This window comes from Stegostoma tigrinum, chromosome 1 (genome assembly GCF_030684315.1).
Source record: "Stegostoma tigrinum isolate sSteTig4 chromosome 1, sSteTig4.hap1, whole genome shotgun sequence".
In the NCBI taxonomy this organism is placed as follows: domain Eukaryota; kingdom Metazoa; phylum Chordata; class Chondrichthyes; order Orectolobiformes; family Stegostomatidae; genus Stegostoma; species Stegostoma tigrinum.
The window spans coordinates 73,106,657-73,128,063 of NC_081354.1; the positions used below are offsets into that span (position 1 = coordinate 73,106,657).

General features: G+C 41.4%; 1 protein-coding gene across 3 annotated transcripts in view; it reads right to left on the minus strand.

Annotated features, from left to right (window-relative positions):
- The window catches only part of rasgef1ba (RasGEF domain family, member 1Ba), an 82,727-nt gene that overhangs the window by 40,502 nt on the left and 20,818 nt on the right, over window positions 1–21,407 (minus strand). For all 3 annotated transcript variants that reach the window (XM_059646253.1, XM_059646255.1, XM_059646250.1), the window contains 2 exons: window positions 15,042–15,254; window positions 9,583–9,657 (listed from right to left, as the gene is read on the minus strand). In XM_059646253.1, coding sequence (XP_059502236.1) covers window positions 9,583–9,657; window positions 15,042–15,254 — 288 coding nt within the window. The remainder of the gene's footprint in view (window positions 1–9,582; window positions 9,658–15,041; window positions 15,255–21,407) is intronic.

Below are 21,407 nucleotides of genomic sequence, written 5' to 3' on the forward strand. Positions count from 1 at the left end.
CTGTGTTCAGAACCAATAATAATGCTGACAATTCTTCACAATGCTTCTTTAAATGATCAACTAAGAAAATAGGCTTTGGAAACCTCTAAGAAAAAAAATGTTCCTTTTACAACCACAGAGAAATGTTAAAAAGTATCAATGGACAAAGCGGTGGTCCCCTTGACACCTCCTCTTCCTGTTCAAATGAACAGACTGGAAATGAAAACCTACTTTAAAGAAAACTAACAAAATTACTAAATGCTAATAAAACTGTCAATCAAACAATGCTAGCACTCCCACTTGCAGCCAATAGGGCTGAATGGATGAATGTGTCTTAGAACCCACTCAAGCCTTCATAATGAGGCAATCTGACAACTGAATCAACAAATGCACGCTGAACAGATGGTCAGACATCTGGTTTCCCAGATTTCCACACTGGGCACCATGCCAGTGATGCCATTCCTAGTGCCAACCATTTTGCCCCAACCTCTAGTGTAATTTTACCAGCAGTGGGGAGGTAGGGTTGGGGGTGGGAGCGCAGGCATCTCAGGAGACCTGGCCATCTATATATCAACTGAGGCCTTCAGAGGGCCAAATAATGCCCACTTAAGGATTTTCTCCCACTGTTACTGTGTTTTGTCCTCATAGGGGAGACTTATGCATCAGTCCAGCCTATCCAGTGAAATTTGGTTAGCTGATGGCCAGGCAAGTGATTCTTGTATCCTTGTTGGCGCCCCTATGCTAATTGGACTCCATCTCCAAGGGTAACCCTTGATAACAGATTTCCTGTCTGTTACAGCCCTGTCCACACAGCTCTTGCCTCAAGCCAATTAATGGCCCCTATGGACACATGCCATTGTAGTGTTCAACCCGATGTGTGGTTACTTGGTATTAAACTGGGCAGCAGTGGTAGTACAGAATTGACATTAATCATGTGGGTAAATGGGTATAAAACCTGTGGGAAGAGATCCTGCCCTTGATCATGATGAAGCGACACGTATTAAAAATGTGTCTGCTGGTGACAGGTGAGCATAAGACTCATGGCAGCTACAATGATTCCTGCTGTTAAATATCCTGACACTGCGATGACACAATTACACAGATCAGGAAGGGGAGCTTCACCAGTATATGTGAATTTATATCTCAGCAATGCCCTCATTAAAGGAACAATTGTGACTGCTAAATCAAGCATCTCCTAAAAGAAATCAAATATCAAGCATAACTTCATAGCCTTAAAACACAAGAATAGTTAAGGAGAATTTAAACATGGTATTATTGATGTGTTCAGAACCTTAACTGAAATGAACAACAAAGTTCTTCTGATGAAGAATCACTGAACACGAAACATTACCTCTGCTTTCTCCCCACAGGTACTGTTAGACTTGCTGAGTTTTTCCAGGAATATCTGTTTTATTTCTTCCAACTCTACTTATAGTGTCACAGAGTCATACAGCATGGAAACAGACCCTTTGATCTAATCAGTCCATGCTGAACATAATCCCACCTAAACTAGTCCCACTTGCCTGTTCCTGGCCCATATCCCTCTAAACCTTTCCTATTCATGCACTTATCCAAATGTCTTTTAAATGTTGCATTTGTACCCACATTCAACACTTCCTCAGGAAATTCATTCCACACGCGAACCACCCTCTGTATAAAAAAACTGCCTCTCATGTCTTTTTAAAATCTTTCTCCTCACACCTTAAACTGGCTCTTTTATTATTTTTAGTAAAAGTGCTAGCTAAGGAAATAAGATGTGCAGTAAATCACTTCGTGAAAATTTAGTAGGAAGGAACTTGAAAGTAAGTCAAAAATAGGTGTTTAGCTGGGTATAAAAGTCTGCAGACAATACAATAAATAGAAGGTCAATGCAGGTAAGGAGTTCACATTGTTCTGAAGTCCTGGAAGAGTATGTTTGATCAGGACACCATTCAATAGATTTTGATTTCTTCACTATATTTTTTAAGCAAAAATTGAATCACCCACTGTTTCACATCTTATTGTCATCAAGTACACATTGTGCAATTAGAAAATCTGTTTCCAAAACTCCTGGAAAGCCAATACAACCACCTGCGATTGGACTTTGATTGGTATCTCTCAACATTTTGTAAAATGAATCAAAATCATGCACTACAAATCTCATCAATTGAAGCCATTATCCATTTTGTTTAGCTTTGGGCTCAGTAAAAGACAACAATGTTATTTGTTACAAAGTGTAACACTGGAATTCATGAGATATTGCATTCTCTCTGCACAAGAGTTTAAGAGCTTCAGTGTTTTCAATCTGTTGGATACAGTAGAAAAAAAATGTTATTACACCACAAAGTTGGAGTCATAAATTCTCTTAGGTTTAACACTATATAAATTGCACACGTTATGGTTTCTCAGTTCAGTACCTTCTTTATTCTGTCTCAGACGAATGCTATTAGTATTATTATTAGATTCAATTCATTCTCATTCTGTAAGTCATAACCAAGAATAGCAGTACAGTGAAAAGCCTGGCTTTGGCATAATACATAATGGTGGAAATTTAATCTGAAAAGTGCATCTCCCAATAGCGTGACAAAGTGGGCGGTTCCATTCACATGTCCAGAGCTGTGGCATGCACAACAGGCAAGGGAAAACCTGGCACACGTGCCATGGAATGTGTGAAACTTTGCATGGTGCATGTCCCTCCATGACTTGAGTTGTGCCGTGGCACTGCCATACAATCAGAAGACTTCCTTCATGAACACATCAGTGACTCTCATGGTGATCCAGTTCCACCGCACAGCCCACACGCACAAGGACTTGTGCTCCCTCTCTCCAGTTCAATCCAATGGTAAATGGAGAGAGGGAAATCAGCAGCCCTAGCTCCCTCCAGGTGCCCTGTGTCATCAGGGTCATAGGGAGGTGCCATTGCACACTGAGACAGAGAAGGAATGTCAGCTCTGGCTGGCCTTGGGCCAACCTTTTAACAGCCTCCCAGGGTGGTTGGGTGCACCCTATCCCCTCTGTCAATGAGTCACCAGCAGGCAGAGCCGAGGAGGATGCCCGTGTTTGTGCAGGAGACTATAGCAAGACCAAGTACCTCATGGCTTCAGACTACCAGAGGTCCTTGCCTTCAGCAGGCTGGCTATTTATCAGCTGTTAATATCAGAATTACACCAAAGCTGTGATCAGACTTATGCACGGACCTCTCACATATTAGAGTTGATCTTTCTCTGTACCTTCTCTATAGCTGTAACCCTACATTCTGCATTCTGTTCTATTACCCTGATATATTTATGTAAAGTAAGACTTGTCTGTTAAGTACACAAAACAACAGTTTTCACTGCATCCCAGTGCATCACAATAATAAATTAAATCAAGTCAAGCATAAAGGCACAAGCAAAAAGCTCAGACATTTTGATGGCACAGTAGTCGCAAGTGTTTATAGGGCACTTGGCACACAACTCAGGAGCAACAATAGACCACTCAGCCCTTCAAGGCTTCCCCTAATAAGATTCAATATGACCATGGCAGATCTGATTACTTCACAGTCCCATCTACCTTCATTAACTTTCACCTTATTACTTATCAACAATCTATATGCCTCAATTTTTAAAAGAAAACAAACTCTGCTTCTGCTCACTTTTGAACAAGAGACTTCCAAAGAAACTGTGAGAAACACATTTTCCTCATCTCTGTCCAACATGGGTGACCATTTAATAGAGATTTCTTCTACTTTTAGACTCTCCCATAAAACGATTGATATGTACGACACCTATCAATATCTCTCAGGATCTTATATGTTTCAATCAATCATTCAATCTTATTCGGTTTATCCCCAGTGGCTACAATGCTAGCTTGTCCAACCTTCCTTCATAAGATAAGCCACGCTTTCCAGGTATTAGTCTAACGAAAACCTTCTTTGAATTGCTTCCAATGCATTTGGTTCCTTCTTTAAATAAGCAGGCCGATACTGTACACCTGTACTCCAGATGTGGTCCACCAAAGCCCTGTATAACCGAAATATAACCTCGCTATGTTTGGATTCAATTCCTTTTTTGCAAGAATCAATAACATTCTATTTGATTTCCTAATTTTGTGCAGTATCTGCAGACAAGCCTTTTTGTCATTCAAATTTTAGGCCATCCAGATCAGAGTATCACAGAGCTCAGTAAACTATTCATTTAGATAAGGAACAAAAACAAATTTGCTGGAAAAGCTCAGCAGTTCTGGCAGCACCTGTGGAGGAGAAAACACAGTTAACGTTTCGGGTGTGGTGATCCTCAGAATCCTCACCAGACCCAAAACGTTAACTCTGTTTTCTCCTCCACAGATGCTGCCAGACCTGCCGAGATTTTCCAGCAACTTTATTTTTGTTCCTGATTTACAGCATCCACAGTTCTTTTGGTTTTTATTCATTTAATTAAGGTACTTCAATTTTTATTCTTCCTGCCAAAATTGGCAATTTCACACTTTCCCGCATTACATTTCATTAGCTAATCTTTGCTCACTCACCTAACTCACCTATATCTGCCTGGTATCCTCTTCACAATTTAATTTCCTAACTTCCCTTTAAATATCTAAGAATTGAAGCCTGGGAAATGCCCAGAATGCCCCCTGGAGAGTCCTGGAATGAGGGTGCACAAATTCACAGCCGCTGCCGCCTTTAAGGCAATTGGCATCCGCTTCCTTTCAAAATCACAGGACTACAGGTCACAATAAAGGAATGACCTCCCTTCTCTGTTCGTTGTTAAATGATGGCCCTATGACCTGTGTTGCCATGTGACGAGGGGCCTCCCCTGGCGATTTCTCCCTTCCACTGCTGTTTGGGATTGGATTAATGAGATTCATTGTGAACCCACAAAGTGAACTGTGTGGAAAAGGCAGGGCAACAGTGTTTATAAAGCCTTCATTCCAACAGCAGTTGTACCTGACCAATAGAATGTATGACCCTCATGTAGACCATACCTAGAACTCTCTCCTGGTAACCTGATCTCCTGTCAGCTCAAACATTCTTAACAACCATATCGTTGGATACAAACTCATCCTGTAGCCTCAATCACCCTTTCGCATCTCTGCTCCCGGTGTCACTACAGAGGTTCCAACTCTCACACTCAATCCTACCTTGCTCACCCTCGAATTTCTTGCCATCATTCTGGAATTTCGTTCCACAATACTTGAATTGATCTTGATGTCAATCAACCCTCCCTCAGAGACCTGTCCTCCCTCCAGATGGACCTGTATTTTGCTTCAGTGTAGATAGCTCTGCTCTGCTTATGGACCCGCTGTGTGGGGAAAGCTGCCTCTCTCAGACACACAGAACCAGACTGTTGCAATGACCAATGCCACACAATAGGTCAAAGCCTGACACCTTCTCCAGCACCCTCCCTCACACATTCTAACATTTTGCTGAATTGCTGTTTGAGGACCTGATCACCATTATCCTCTCGCTAACTGTTGACTTGTCCAAGATGACTGCTTTATCAGGTCAAATGTTATGCTATTTGAGATGGTGGAAGCAATGAGGTATACAGTTATGAGAGAGTTAATCTGGGAGTTCTCAACATCAACTCCTGACCCCATGAAGTCTCGTGGCATCATGTCCAATGCCCTCTAGAATGCCTCAATCAAAACTGCCTCAGCACATCTACTGGCGGTGCTTTCACACCCTAAGTACTCACAGAGAAAATGTTTTTGTCATGTCACCCTTCTTATTTTACAGATCAATTTAAATCTGTGCTTGTTCCTTTTACAAGCAGGAACAGTTTCCCTCCACCTGCAAAAACACACAGAAATTGCTCGAAAAGCTCAGCAGGTCTGGCAGCAGCATCTCTGGAGATAAATCAGAGTTAATGTTTGCGTCTGGTGACTCTTTTTCAAAATGGTCTTCTTCAGAAGATTTTGAAAACTGCTTTCACATCTCCTCTTTGCCTTCTTCTCTCCAATGAGAACAGTCCCAACTCTTCAATCTGACCTCATAGCTGAAGTTTCTCATTTGTAGAACCATATTTGTAAAACTCTCCGAACCCTCTCCAATGCCTTCACATTCTTCTCATAACATGGTTCCCGCAATTGTACACAGTACTCCAGCTGAGGTCTAACAAATGTCTCATACAATACAGTGTGGAGCTGGAGGAACACAATAGTCAAGCAGCATGAGAGGGGCAGGAGAGTTGCTGTTTCAGGCTTGGACCTTCGTCAGGACGGGGGAGGGGGAATGGAGCTGAGGCTGGGGAAGGTAGGTGGGATGGCAATAGGTGGATGCAGGTACGAGCAGCGGGGATTGGTCAGTGGGAAGGGTGGTGCAGATAGTTCGGGATGGAGATGGACAGATAGCATTACGTCAAGGTGAGAACGAGAAGGAGGATTGGATGTGGGATGAGGCCAGAGTGGGGAGATTTTAAAACTGGTGATTTCTATGTTTAGGCCATTGGGCTGCAGGCTCTTGCGTGGAATATGAGGTGTTGTTCCTCCAGTTTTTGGGTGGTGTCATTGTGGCACTGGAGGAAGTCCAGGATGGACATGTCACCAAGGGAGTGGGGGGGAGTTAAAATGGTTCATGACTGGAAGGTGTTGTTGATTATAAGCATACAGGTGCTCCACAAATCTGTCACCGAGTCTAGGTTTGGTCGCACCGACGTAGAGGAGGCCACATCGGGAGCAGCAGATACAACAGACCAGGTTGGAGGAAACTCGGGTGAATCCATGTTGGATGTGGTAAGTTTGTCTTGGGCTTCGGCTGGAGGTGGGAGGGGAGGTGTAGGGGCAGGTGTACCACTTCCTGTGGTTAAAGGGAAAGGTGCCGGGGTGTTGGGGCTAGTGGGGAGTGTGGAGCGGAAGAGGCAGTCTCGGACTGAGCAGTCCTGACAAAAGGCAGATAGAGGTGGGGAGGAAAATATATCTTTGGTGGTGGGGTCAGATTGTAGGTGGTGGAAGTGGGAGGGGATGATGTGCTGGATGTGGAGGTCAGTGGGGTAGTACGAGAGGACCAGAGGGGCTCTGTCTTTACTCTTCTTGCGGGGGGAGGAGGGGGTTTGAGGGCAGAAGTCCAGAAAATACAAGAGATGCAGTTGAGGGCATTTTTGATCAACATAGCGGGTAAGCTGCAGTCCTTAAAGTAGGAGGGCATCTGGGATGTACAGGATTGGAACACTCCGCCTTGGGAGCAGATGCAGAGACGGCGGAGGAGTTGGGAGAAAGGGATCGTATTCTTGCAGGATGGTGGGTGAGAGGAAGTATGGTCCATGTAGCTATAGGAGTTGGTGGATTTGAAATAGATGTCGGTGCAGAGATGGTTATTGGATATGGAGGCAGGTAGGTCCAGAAAGGAGAGGGAGGTATCAGAGATGGTCCAGGTGATTTGAGGTTGGGGGAAACATGTTGCTAAAGTTGATGAACTGTTTAAGCTCCTCATGGGAGCACGAGGCAGCGCTGATACAGACATCAATGTAGTAGAGGATGATGCCAGTATAGCAGCGGAAGAACTGTTCCATGTATCCTATGAAGACGCAGATATAACCCAGCCCCATACACTTGCACAGAGCCACCCCTTTAGTTTGTCCTAAGTGGGAGGAGTTAAAGGAGATGTTGTTAGAGATAAGGACATGTTCTGTTAGGCAGATGAGGGTGTCCGTGGAGGGTGACTGATTGGGTTTGCGGGAGAGGACGAAATGGAGGACTTTAGGCCATCTGTGAAAGGAATACAAGTGTACAGGGGCTGGATGTCCATGGTGAAGATGAGGTTTTGGGGGCCAGCAGAGTTCCCGAACCAGGTGGGAAAGGATAGCGTCAAGCTAAGCGGAGATGAGTTTAGTGGGGCACGAGAAGGTAGAGACAATGGGTCGACTGGAGCAGTCAGGACTTTGTGGGTTTTGGGAAGGAGATAGAAACGGGCAGTGTGGGGTTGGGAATGATGAGGTTAGAGGCTGTGGCTGGGAGGTCTCTTGGGTTGATAAGTTTATGGATGGTCTGAGAGATATGGTTTGGCAATCGGGGTGGGTTCATAATCGAGGGGACAGTTGGAGGAGGTGTCAGAGAGTTGGCTTCAGCGATGTAATGGTCAGTGTGCCATTGTACTATTGCACCTGCCTTATCTATGGGTTTGATGGTGAGGTTAGGGTTGGAGCGGAGGGAGCAGAGGGCTGCACATTCTGTAGAAGAGAAGTTGGAGTGAGTGAGGGGGTGGAGAGATTGAGGCAATCGATGTCGCAACGGGAGTCAGAGATGAAGAGATTGAGGGAGGGTAGGAGGCCATGAGGTGGTGTCCAGGAGGATGGGTATGTTAGAGGTGGGAGAAGGGGGCTACAAAGGGTGGGTTAAACACCTGGTAGAAATAGGTGCGGGGGCGACAGAAAAAGAGTTCAAAATCCATACATGAACAGAATTCATTAGTGTTCGGGTGGACGGGAATGAAGGTGAGACCTTTATTGAAAACTGACCGTTTGTCCTCAGTGAGAGGGAGGTCTGGGGGGATAGTGAACATCCAGCAGGTCATAGAGCTGGGGCTGGGTGTAGCGCTGGAGCTGGGACCGGTGGTGTGGAGACTTTCTCGGGAGTGGTTGTGTGTGTGGGGATGGTAACATGTTTTATACAAGTTTAAAATCAGCCCCATTTTCTAGGGTTGCAGAAGTTCAGGTGTTATTATAGAGGGAAAAATACAGTGGTTGCTACTGTAATGAAACGTGTAATTTGGATAATTTAATACTGAACAGTTTACATTTATATATTAGCACATCTCAAAGCTTCTCACATCCTGTGAATAAAATGAGGTGCTGTGAGAGGCAAATTGTGAACCTTATTAATGTTATCCTGAGTGAGATTGAGTAACAGTAGTGAGTAAGCCTTTTTGGATAAATGTCACATTTAGCTTAGCATTTGCCAAAATCCTTGTGGGTGTTTCTTTCATGTATGAAGTTATGATCTGTCAGAATGATTGATAGGCGTCAAAAAAAAGATCATTTTCCATGCTGGATCTGGGTTGATATTAGGTCCTTAATAGCAACATGGAAAATTTAATTCACCCCACTGTGTTTGTGTCAAGGGCTATTGTTCCAATTCTTATTTCTCTGCTCCATCCTTAATATTTATTCCTTTTTTTGTCAAATATTTATTCAATTTCCTTTTAAATGTGGTTAGAATCTCTCTGCCTCTAATTATTCAGAAAAAACACCAAATGCTTATTTTTGATCCTGATGAATGGTCTAAGCCTGAAAGGTTGACTCCTCTGTTCCTCTGATGCTGCCTGACCTGCTGAATTTCTCCAGCTCTACAATGTATCTAAATGCTTGTATCCTCTTTGTTATCATTTCTTGTTTAAAATAAGGGAGAGAAAAAAACTTAGGATATACTAAAAGTTTCTTTCTTATGGCATTGTGACAAAATAGTGGTTCTCTGTACTCTGTCCTGGGAGAACTTTCTTCTGTCAACCCCTCTTTTGGACATTAACAGAAATGATAAGTTGTTTGACTAGAGCTTACTGTTTGAAATGTTAATTTAAGAAAGATCAGAAGTTGCAAAAATGTTGAGATGAGAAAGAACAATAAAAACAGACTGTTCAGTACAACTGCAGAGCAAGCACTTCAGCTGAAGAACACTGAGGACAGTGTTAATTTGTAACAGTGGAGAGAACTGTACCTTATTGTTGTCTAAAGTGTCTTTGTGTGCAAAGGCTTGAACAAATTCCTCGGGTCCAATATGACTGAGTCGTTCCTACAGAAATAAATTAAAGTCAATGGAAAGCCAAACATAATTTATTCACATGATCATATTTATGTGCCATGCAGAAAAAAATTCCTATTTTTTATTTTTTTCTATAACTTGGGTCAAAGTGTTGTGCAAAATTACATGTGAGTTACTACAGATATTTTTAATCACCCTCTTCAGACATATTTTGACATATGTTGGAGCAGACGGGTCATGAATCTGGGTCTCCTGGATATTAATCAACCTACTGGCCCAGAGGCAGGCACACTATCACTGCATTACAACAGCCCAAGAAAGTGTTAAGAATTCAACTGCTGTGACAATTTCAACATGTTGCTTTCTACAAGAAAAACCTGATTATGATCTAACTAAGCTACTCCAACTTGCCTGCATCCCTCTAAACCTTTCCTAATCATGTCTTTTAAATGTTGTAAATGTGCCTGCATCCACCACTTCCTTCCACATACATTTCATTTGGGCCCAACAAGTCCACACAGGCTCTCAGATCACCCCACCCAGATCCATCCCCCTATAACCCACCTAATCTACACATCCCTGAACACTATGGGCAATCTAGCATGGACAACCCACCTAGACTACACATCTTTGGACTGTGGGAGGAATCCCATATAGACACAGGGAAAACGTGCAAACACCACGAAGACAGACAGACTGTCACCCAAGGGTGGAATTGAACCCAGGTCCTTGGCACTATGAGGCAGCAGTGCTAACCAGTGTACCACCCCAAATGAGCCACTTGTGCGTAAGATAGTTGGCCCTCAGATCCCTTTTAAATCTAATTTCTCACCTCAAAAAATGCCCCCTAGTTTTGAACTACCCCACCTAGGGAAAAAAAATCTTGCTTTATAATAATCTTGCTTTATCTTTGCTCCACGTAGAACATCTGAATGAGGTTTAAATGGATTTATTCAGACTTCCATATAAAAGGAGCAATATTGGCTAGACTCTCTCAACAGATTGGTATGCCTAAACATGTGCAGAAGAACATGAACAGTAACCTTCTCTTCATTAATAATTACATACATAAGCTGATTATTAAATTTCAAAATTAGTAGCTAATTTTTAATTCATACGCAGCAATGAGTCCAGTTCTAGATAAGGGCAAGTTTTGGAGTCAATCCAGTCACCATCGTATATGCTATTTCCAATGTTATTTCCCAACCAATAGATGCTCAAAAATAAACTTTGTAAAAGTTGTCAGCCCCAATGATATCTCCAATCCAAAGAATACACCCAGACTGTCAAAGCATACACAGATGTGAATAAATAAAACACTTCAGCTCAACAATATCCAGCAAAAATCTTTAGTGAGCTTGTTGAGAATAAATTCAAGTTCATTTGTGGGACAAACACTGTAGGTATTGAACTCAACACCACTTTCAGCATGATGGAGCAGCTGGTAGCAATTTTGCCTGGAGTGAAAACATAGTGCTGGCCAATCTACAATTTGAGCTCTCTGCATAATTTCTCATTTATGCTCGAGAAAATATCATCTTCTGTGAGTAAGTACACAAGGGAGAAAGTTGTTTGTGTGCGTAGAGTTACATCAATTCCCCAACTGCTACAGTAGTTGTGTGACCCTCTTCATTAATATCACTGAAGAATGACACACAGATACCGAGGAAGGGTCACAGGACTCAAAACATTAACTCTCATTTTTCTTCACAGATGCTGCCAGACCTGCTGAGCTTTTCTGGCAACTTCTGTTTTTGTTTCTGATTTATGGCATTCACACTTTTTTCTGGTTTTTAGTCAAAAAACGTCACCTGGCAGCATTCAAAATCAAACAGGGCAATTCTCCTAATCTCCTGACAACATTTATCCCCCAATCTTTGGTTGGGGCCCTGAGCAGGGATACATAAGAGAGTGAGGTAAAGATAGAAATGAAAGATTGAAAAATCGAAAGTGAAAATGGAGGGCACAGAAAGCAAGAACAAGAAGAAAACAAGGCCACAGTACAAAAATAAGATAACAAGGTGTAGAGCTGGATGAACACAGCAGGCCAAGCAGCATCAGAGAAGCAGGAAAGCTGACGTTTCGGGCCAGACCCTTCTTCAGTACAAAAATGATGTGTAAACATGCACTTTAGAAGTGATACCAAGACAGAGGCCAAGTGAGACCAAGACAATATTCAATGAAAATTGGGACACTAGGAAGCTCAGACGAACAGAGGTAGGAAGGCAGGTTAATAGGGTAGTCAAGAGAGTGTACAGGACACATGCAGAACAGTTCTGAGAAGAGGTCACTGGACTTGAAATATGAATTCTGTTTTTGTCTCATTAGCTGCTGTCAGATCCATTGTGTTTCTCAAGTACTCTGTTCTTTTCATTACGATTTCCATTATCCACAGTTGTTTATGCTTGTTTTATTGACAATGGATATTAGCTAAGAAACTTGAAATGTGGAATCAGTCTGGGTGAAGTTAAGAAGCAACAAGGGCTGAAAATGTTAGTGGAAGATGTCTATAGATGTCCAAACTATAGTGGGGGATGGCATTAAATTGGAAATTGGAGAAAAATGAAACAAATGCTATGGTAATTATGGTAGAGATACATTTCCTATTGTGTTCCAGAAAGGAATATCAAATGTTGCAATGCCTTAATATTCGCTGTTGCCTATTCATCATCATGCCATCGAATGAAGTTACTTGATCCATGGTAGCCAACCTATCACTCATATTAACCTACACTGGGAAAACCACTAATAGTCATATGCTGGATAAATTCTGGGACTGTGGTCAATATGTTTTTCTTTAGACCAGTACATTGAGGTGCCAACTCGGGAAGAGGTAATCCTGGATTTGGATTGTTATAAGGGGTTAATTAATAACTATGTTGTGCTTTAGGGAAGATTGACCATAACGTGATAGAATTGTTCACTGGGATGGAAAGAGAAGTAGTCTAATCTGAAACTAGAGTCTCGAATCTAAATAAATTAATCTCTGAATGTATAGGCAACAGCGAATATTAAGGCATTGCAACTTTTAATATTCCTTTCTGGAACACAATAGGAAGTATATCTCTACCATGACTAATAAAAGAAATTAAGAATAGTAACAGATACAAGTGGAGTCACATAAAGTTGCTAGGAAACATAGCAAGCCTGAGGAATGGAAGCAGTTTAGAATTCAGCAAAAGAGGGCCAAGAGATTGATTAAGAGGAAAAAAATAGAATATGGAAGCCAGTATAAAAATGGACAGTAAAACCTGAACAAATGCAAAAAGGAAAAGATTATGGAACTCAAGTGCAGGTTCCTCAAGGTCTGAATTGGGAGAACTGATAATAGAATGCAAGGAAATGACAAACAATTAAACAACTACTTTAATTCTGTTTTCATTGAAGAAGACACAAATAACCTTTCAGAAATGCCAGGGAAGCAAGATTTTAATGAGAAAAACGTACTGAGGGAATTAGGGTTAGTTCAAAAAAAAGGAAAAGCCAATGAGACTGAAAATTGAAAGATCGTTAGTGCCTGATAATCTATATTCCAAGGTTTTAAGGAGGTGACCATGTAAAAAGTGGACAGGTTGACTTTTTTCTTCTTTATTCATTCATGGGATGATGGTGTCACTGGCCAAGCCAGCATTTATTGCCCTAATTTCCCAGAGGGCAGTTTTGAGTCAACCACATTGCTGTGGGTCTGGAGTCACATGTAGGTCAGACCAGGTAAGGATGGCAGTTTCCTTCCTTAAAGGACATTGGTGAACCAGATGAGTTTTTCTGACAATTGGCAATGGATTAATGGTCATCATTGGGCTCTTAATTTTGAATATTTATTGAATTAAAATCTCAGCATCCACCATGACAAGATTCTAACCCAGGTCCCCAGAGCATTACCTGGGTCACTGGATTAACAGTCCAGTGATAATACCGCTAGGCCATTGCTTCCCCAATAATTGTCTGTTTGATTCTAAAACAGTCCTTTTGGAAAAGTTAACGGAGTGGCCAAATACATTGCAGATGCAATATAATATGGATGAGTGTGAACTTAACCAATTTGGTGTACAAGACAGAATGAGAGAGTATTACTAAAATTCTGGCAGATTGAGTAGCTTTGGTGTATACAAGAACCTGGGTGTCCTCGAACACCACTCACAAAAAGCAGGCTGGCAGGTGCAGCCAGCACTGAGGAAGATAAAGAATGTGCTGGCCTTTATTACAAGAGGATTTGAGTACAGAAGCAAGTACGCTGGTGATCAAGTCAGATCTTGGTGAGAACATGCCCAGCGTCTTGCATACAGTTTTAGTCTCCTTTCCTAACAAAGCATATATTTACCATTGAAGAAGTGTAGCAAAAGTTTGCCAAACTGATTAATGGGATGGCTAGCTTTTTGTATGAGGAGAGATAAGATCAACGGGACCTGTATTCACAGATGTTGAGAAGGATGACAAGGGATATTTTTGAAACATATAAAACTTTGACCAGTCTGGACAGATTGGATGCAGGGATGATGTTTCCCCTGGTCAGGTGGTGCTGGTGGTGTCTAGAACAATGAGTCACAGTCTCAGGATACAAGGTAGATCACATAATAGGAGTGAGATGAGGAGAACTATCTTCACTCAGAGGGCGGTGAAACTTTAGACCACAGAAAGTTGTACAGGCCATGTTACTGAATATAGTTAAGAAATAGATTACTGAATGTATTTAGGAGGAAGTACAATTTCTAGATGCTAAAGGCATCAAGTAGTCTTGGGAGAGAACAGGAATGTGGCACTGAGGTAGACAATCAGCCATGTTTGTACAGAATCCTGACTCTATTTTGTATCCTACAACCAATTCCATTGGATGGAATTTTGCCTCCATTATCTGGATAGCTATCTGCCGGAGAGGATTTGACATTGAAGAGTGTTGGTGGTGGGTTGTAAGCAGAACAGCTACCCAACCAATTTTCCACTTTTTTGCAAATTTACTGAAGTAACTTCTCATGTATTTATGTAATCCTTCTAAAATTGCTTAATCTACCTGCTTTACATCAATAACCTTGTGTTAAATTACTGCTTTGTTTCGGAATCTTTACTGAACTAATTCAGACCGTGATGATGTTTGATGTTGCAAAATAAACAGGAAGGTATTGAGCTACAAATGGCAACATTTGAGTTTGCTATTTCGGGAATTATTAACACAGTGGGCAATAGTAACAGCCAACACTCATACACTGTAACAGGGTTATTCAATAACATCCAGGCCCTTATCATGATCCACAAAACCTTAATGAACATAATCCTCTAAAATAGAGGGAAAAGTACCAGAAAATAAGACAGAAACACCATAAACAAATTAAAAAATAAACAAATCAGAAAAGCAATGATGCATTGTAAATGTAATCTGATAGTATCGTTGTGACAACAATAACGCACGAGGCACTAACCAGTTCTATATGTGTTAGCTGCTGAGCTAAAGTATACGGGTCACTGCAGATGGTCACTATATCTCTTTGAATGGACTGTGGTTTGGTCTTTAGCACAGTAAGCCGGTCTGTGACAGTTGCATTTAATTTTGAGAGGACTTCTTCATACTGGTTAAGGGTAGCAAGCTTCTGGATCAGATTCTGAGTAATCTGCTGCATGGTTTTCCGATACAACTGCCACGGAAAGAAGAAAACAAATACAAGTAAAACCAGCATCCAGATAGTTATACAGAAGCTAAACATTGCAGCTGCTGGCAAGTCATTAAGGCAGATAAACAAAAGATTTCCTTGATTGCGTGTGACTGAAAATGTCCTCTCTGCAATGCAGAAAACTCCAGAGGCTATTTGGAAAATAGATAGGCTTGAGCTCAAAAGCTCCCCCTTCCCGACTGCAATGCCCACATTTGAATAACATGGTTTGAATAAAATGTCAATGCTCAGTATATTGCCAACAGACAAGAATAACTTCTTCATACCGGAATTATACCTGGAAGTTTGAAAGGAACCACTACCAGAGGCAGGGCCCACGACAAGGGGGACACGTCAAGGCCCACCAGATCTTTCTGATTTCAGTTGCTCAACCCTGGCATGAGATACTGTCAGACATGACAAGTTTAACGGAGAGAAATTTTGTCAAAATATTTTTCGGGTTAATTAAAACAAAACTGAGATCAATACCACAGGCAAGTGGTTACACCAATCCTTGGTAGAGCTGTTCAGGAAATACTTCAAATACAGGTTCTCTTAGAGTATCATACTAAGAACCAGTGTGTACTGCAATGAATGCCTTCCTTCTGTGCTGTAATCATTCTCTGACTCACTCAAAAGGGGGTGGTAACTCATAATCATCCATAAATGTGTTTTTAATAAATGCCAAATTGTAGGTTTTTTGACATGCTAAAAAATGCAGCAAAATTAAAATATGCTTATGTAACTGTATCCTAATCTTACCTTCCATCTATATAAAGTTAACCAATTAGAACTAATTTTATATTTTTATACTATAAACATATTATTGAATATTTACTAAAACAGTTTAAATCCCTTCAAGAGGAAGAATCGGGAGTACAAATTTTACTGCAGCTACTTTCAGTGACACTTTAAACACAATGATGGTTCTTTCCTGTTTGGTGCTCCTGGTAGAATTTAAAAACACGTCCAAAAAGAGAACATTTACATTGAAAATAACTGAAATGAATCTTTATAAACACATTTCGGATGTCAATAAAGATTAAATTGTGCTCGATCAGTTTTCAGCTAAAATACCATCAAGAAGAAGAAACACACTGTCAAAAACAGAACAAACTGAAGTCTGCATGGAGAAAAATTGCAGCATTATTTTTTGGCATGTTTCTCCTCCCTTTCCCATCATTACTTTGTCTAATGCCATCTGTTTGCTCTCACCAGTGAGGCAACTGAGAACCATAATGCTCTTCACAGCCAGCAGTGAACAGGTTGGAATAGTGACCTCTACCTGAGTTCAAATCTTTCCAACTGCAAGTTATCTAAAATTATAATATTGGTATGCTTAAGGAAATCATGAAAATGAGCTTATAGGGCAAATTAAGTTGCCAGTATCACAGATTTATTATTCTTGTACTAAAGCCAATGTAAAACTCCACATGATTTCATGGGTTTGCTCATTTATGCTAGTCTTTCAAACTGTGCTATCGAAAGTACTAATGTGGATACTTGAAGGCAATGCAGCAATGTCCTGCATAAAAGGTTTCTTTGCATAATTGACACATCCTGTTTATTTTTATTGAACATCAACCATAAACTTTAAATGTATTGCTTTTGTAATGACAGTGAAATAAATAACAGGGCTGTAAACAAATGGAAAGAAATACTAACTGTGTTAACAGATACGGACTTCTATTTCTGTTTCTTACCATAATCACCACTTGCAAATAAGAGGTCAACATAGATATTCTTGTGCTGCACAAGATGTGCTGAGATAAAACTCCCTGGGAGAAAAGGGCCATTGTTGTTATCTGTACAGTACACGTTATTAGCTAATTAAAGTTGTTTTTGTTGGCAGTGCAGTGCAAGGATCAGCATATTCTAACAATATCTGGTTAGAAATATAGGTTAGGTAAATAGAAGACACTAACAGCATTCCAAAAATATTAAATATTCAAGGGGCAACAAGGGGAGAGGAGTGTCACTAGAGAAAATGTACTTTGGAAGCTAATGAGGCTAAAGAACGATAGATCTTCTGGACCTGATGGGAGGCATTTGAGAATATTACAAGAAGTAGCTATGAAATAATGGATACATTGGCAGTAATCTTTAGATTTAACAATCTAATCCTTAGATTCTGGAAAATTGCCAAAGGTCTATAGGCCAGTTAACTTCTTTTTTATTCATTTACAGGATGAGGCCAGCATTTATTGCCCATCCCTAAATGCCCAGAGGGCAGTTAAGAGTCAACAACATTGCTGGGGTCTGGAGTCACATGTAGGCCAGACCAGGTAAGGGCGGCAGTTTCCTTTTCTAAAGGACATTAGTGACCCAAATAGATTTTTCTGACACTTGACAATGGAATTGTGGGCATTACAATTTTAACTTGAGATTTTTATCGAATTCAAATTCCTCCATCTGCCATGGCAGGATTTGAATGCAGGGCCCCAGAACATTAGCTGAGTCTCTGGATTAACAATCCAGCGATAATACCACCAGGTATCTTGGGAAAATGTAACTGTCTATCATACAGGTTGCAATTGCACAGCATTTGGAAATGCAAAATATGGCCTGCATGAAGGGGAAATCATACCTGAAAAATGTGTTAGAATTCTTTGAGAAGGCAACAAGCAGGATAGATAAAGGATCAACAGTGGATGCAATGTATTTGGATTTTGAGAAGGATTTGACAACGGACCACACGCTAAACTACTTAATAAGGTGAGAGCTCGTCATCGTGGAGGACTAGATAACAAATAGAAATTGAAGGGGCATTTTCAGGACAGCCAACTGTAATTAGTAGAGTACCACAGGGATCAGTTCTGCAGCCACAATTATTTACAATATATACTAATGATTGGGGAGAGTGAATGTACTATCATCACTAAGTTTGAGAATGACACAAAAGTAAGTGAGAAGGCAAATGGTGAGAACGACACAAAAAGTGCATCGGGATACAGACAGGATAAATGAGTGGGTAAAAATGTGGCACATGGAATATCATGTGGATAAACGTGAGGTCATGCAAGTTGGCAGGAAGAACAAAGGAGCTGCAGATTATTTAAACTGGGAAAGACTGTAGAAAGCTACAGTACACTAGATCTGGGAGTCCTCATGCATAAATCACTATAAGTTACAATATAAGATCAGCAAGCAATAGGAAAGCAAGTAGAACATTGGCCTTTATTTCAAAGTGATTGGAGCATAAAAGTAGAAAAAGTTTTGCTAAAATTATCCAAGGCACGAGTTAGACCATACCTGGAGTACAGTGAACCATTTACATCCCCTTACCCAGGGAAATATATACCTGCATTGGAGATAGCCCCAAGAAGGTTTCACTTGGTTGTTCCTAGATATGGTGAGATTGTTTTGTGAGGTGAGGTTAAGTAGATCGGGCCTGTACTCATTACAGTTTAGAAGAATTACAGTGACCTTACTGAAACATATAAGATTCTTAGGGGGCTTGGCAGGTATTTGAGGAGATGTTGTTTCCCTTTGTGGGAGAAGCTAGGGCCAGAGAGCAGAATCAGTTAGGGCAGAGACAAGGAGGAATTTATTCTCTCAGAAGCTAGTGTTCCACAGAGAGTTGTAAAGGGCGGGTTGGTAAGTACATTCACGGCTGACATAGTCATATTTTTAATCAGTAAACAAATCAATCCTATCAGGCAAAAGGAGAAAAGTGGAACTGAGGAACCAGACCAACTACCGTCACAATGAGTGACGGTGCAGACTTGATGGGCTAAATGGACTGTGATTGTGACTACATCTTATGGTTTGATCCAGAAATAAGTATAACTAATTAGATCGGACACGCATACAAATCAGGAATATTTAAAGATAAAGCTTCATGTTGGAGTTAACCATGAAAAATATCATTGTAGTTAAAACTGGATTCTATCACATTTGGCATGAAAACGTTTGATAGATTTTTTGAACCTGTTGGTATTCATAATAGATTTAAATCGCAGTCAGTAGCTAACTTCCTGACTCCCCAAGTCCTAACCACCAATTACAAGTCAGGAATATGATAGAATACTCCCAAATGCCTGGATGAGTGCAGTTCCGACAACATTCAAGAAGCTTCACACCATCCCGGGCTTGTAGAAGACATTTTTTACGAAGTGCCATATAAAAGATAGGTCCAAAGGTGAGATCCCAGGGTTTGTGTGTGTGGGGGGGGGGGGGGGGGGCGCACGCGGAGTAGAGTATTGGCTTGATAGAGCATCAGCTGACTAACAAAAACCAGAGGGTTGGAATAAATGGGTCCTTCTCTGGATAGTGATCTATAACTACTGGGGTGCCAAAGGGTTCAGTTCTCTGACCTCGACGTTTTACAGCCTTCATAGGAGATCTTCAAGCAGGGACACAGTGTTACAAAGCAAAATTCACGGGTGATACTAAAGTTGGTGGGAAAGAAGGCAACAATGAAGAGATGAAGAGTTTACAGATCGATATTGATAATCTATGAGAATGAGTAGTAGCTGGGCTTTAACGTGTAAAGTGTGGGATTGTCCATTTTGACCGGAGAAACAAAAGGGCAAATTATTATTAAAATGCGAAGCAGATTCAAAATGTGTCAGTGTGGAGGGATCTGGGCGTCTTTGTGTATGAATCATAGAAAGTGGGTATGCAGGTGCAGTATATAATAAGAAAAGCAAATGGAATGTGGCATTTGTTACAAAAGGGCTGGATTATAAAGTAAAGAAGTGTTGTTACAATTATATAAGACATTGTTGAGACCACACCTGGAATATTGCGTCCAGTTTTAGTCTCCTTATTTGAAGAAGGATGTGGAGGCACTGGAGGCAGTTCAGAGGAGTTTCACCCGGATCAAAGGGCTGTCGTACGAGGAGTAGTCGAATGGCCTGGGTCTGTACTCGCTGGAGTTCAGAAGAATGAGGGGGGGATCTGATTGAGGTATATAATATGCTAACGGGGATTGATAAAGGGGGATGTTGAGCAGACATTTCCCCTTTTAGGTCAGTCTCGAACAAGAGGTTATAGATACAGAGTGAGAGGAGAGTGGTTCAACACCAAGGTGAGGAGAAACTACTTCTCTCAGAGGGTTGTGAATCTGTGGAACTCACTGTCCCGGAGTGCGGTGAAGGCAAAATCAATCAATAGGTTCAAGAAAGAAACAGATATGTTTCTGATGAAAAGCGGGCTAAAGGGCTAAGGTGAGCAGGCAGGAAAGAGGAGTTGATATCAGGATACGCTCAGCCAATATCATGATAACATAAAAACAAAGAACCATAGAATCCAGGAGCAGGAGGAGGCCTTTTGGCCCTTCAAGCCGATCGTCCAACTCAAAAGCCTAATCCTGCTTTCTCCCCATAACCTGGGATCCCATTCGCCTAAATTGCTATATCTAGCTACCTCTTGAATACGCTCAATCTTTTGGCATCAATTACTTCGTGTGGTAATGAATTCCACAAGCTCACCACTCTCTGGGTGAAGAAATGTCTCCTCATCTCCATCCTAAATGGTTTACTCTGAATCCTCAGACTGTGGCCCCAGTTTCTGGACACACCCACCATCAGGAACATCCTCCCTGCACCTATCCTGCCTGGTCCTGTTAGTATTTTATAAGTCTCCATGAGATCTCCCATCCCCCCACCAAACTTGCGCGAAAGCAATCCTAACCTGGCCAACCTATCCTCATACACCAGATCCGCCTTCCCCAGAATCAGCCTGGTAAATCTTCGCTGCACTCTCCTGAGAGCAAGAGCATCCTTCCTCAGAAAAGGAGACCAAAACTGCACACAATATTCTAGGTGTGGCCTTACCAGGGCCCTGTACAAGTGCAACACCACATCCCTGCTCCTGTACTCAAAACCTCTCGCAATGAAGGCCAACATACCATTTGCCTTCTTTACCACCTACTGCACCTGCGTGCTTACCTTCGTTGACTGGTGCACAAGGACACCCAGGTCGTATTGCACACTCCCCTTTCTCAATTTACGGCCTTTCAGGTAGCAACCTGCCTTCTTGTTTTTGCTTCCAAAGTGAATAACCTCACATTTATCCAAATTATACTGCATCTGTCATTGATGTGCTGACTCACCCAACCTGTTGTGATCATACTGAAGGATCTCTGCATCCTCATCATTGTTCACCTGTCCACCCAACTTGATATCATCTGCA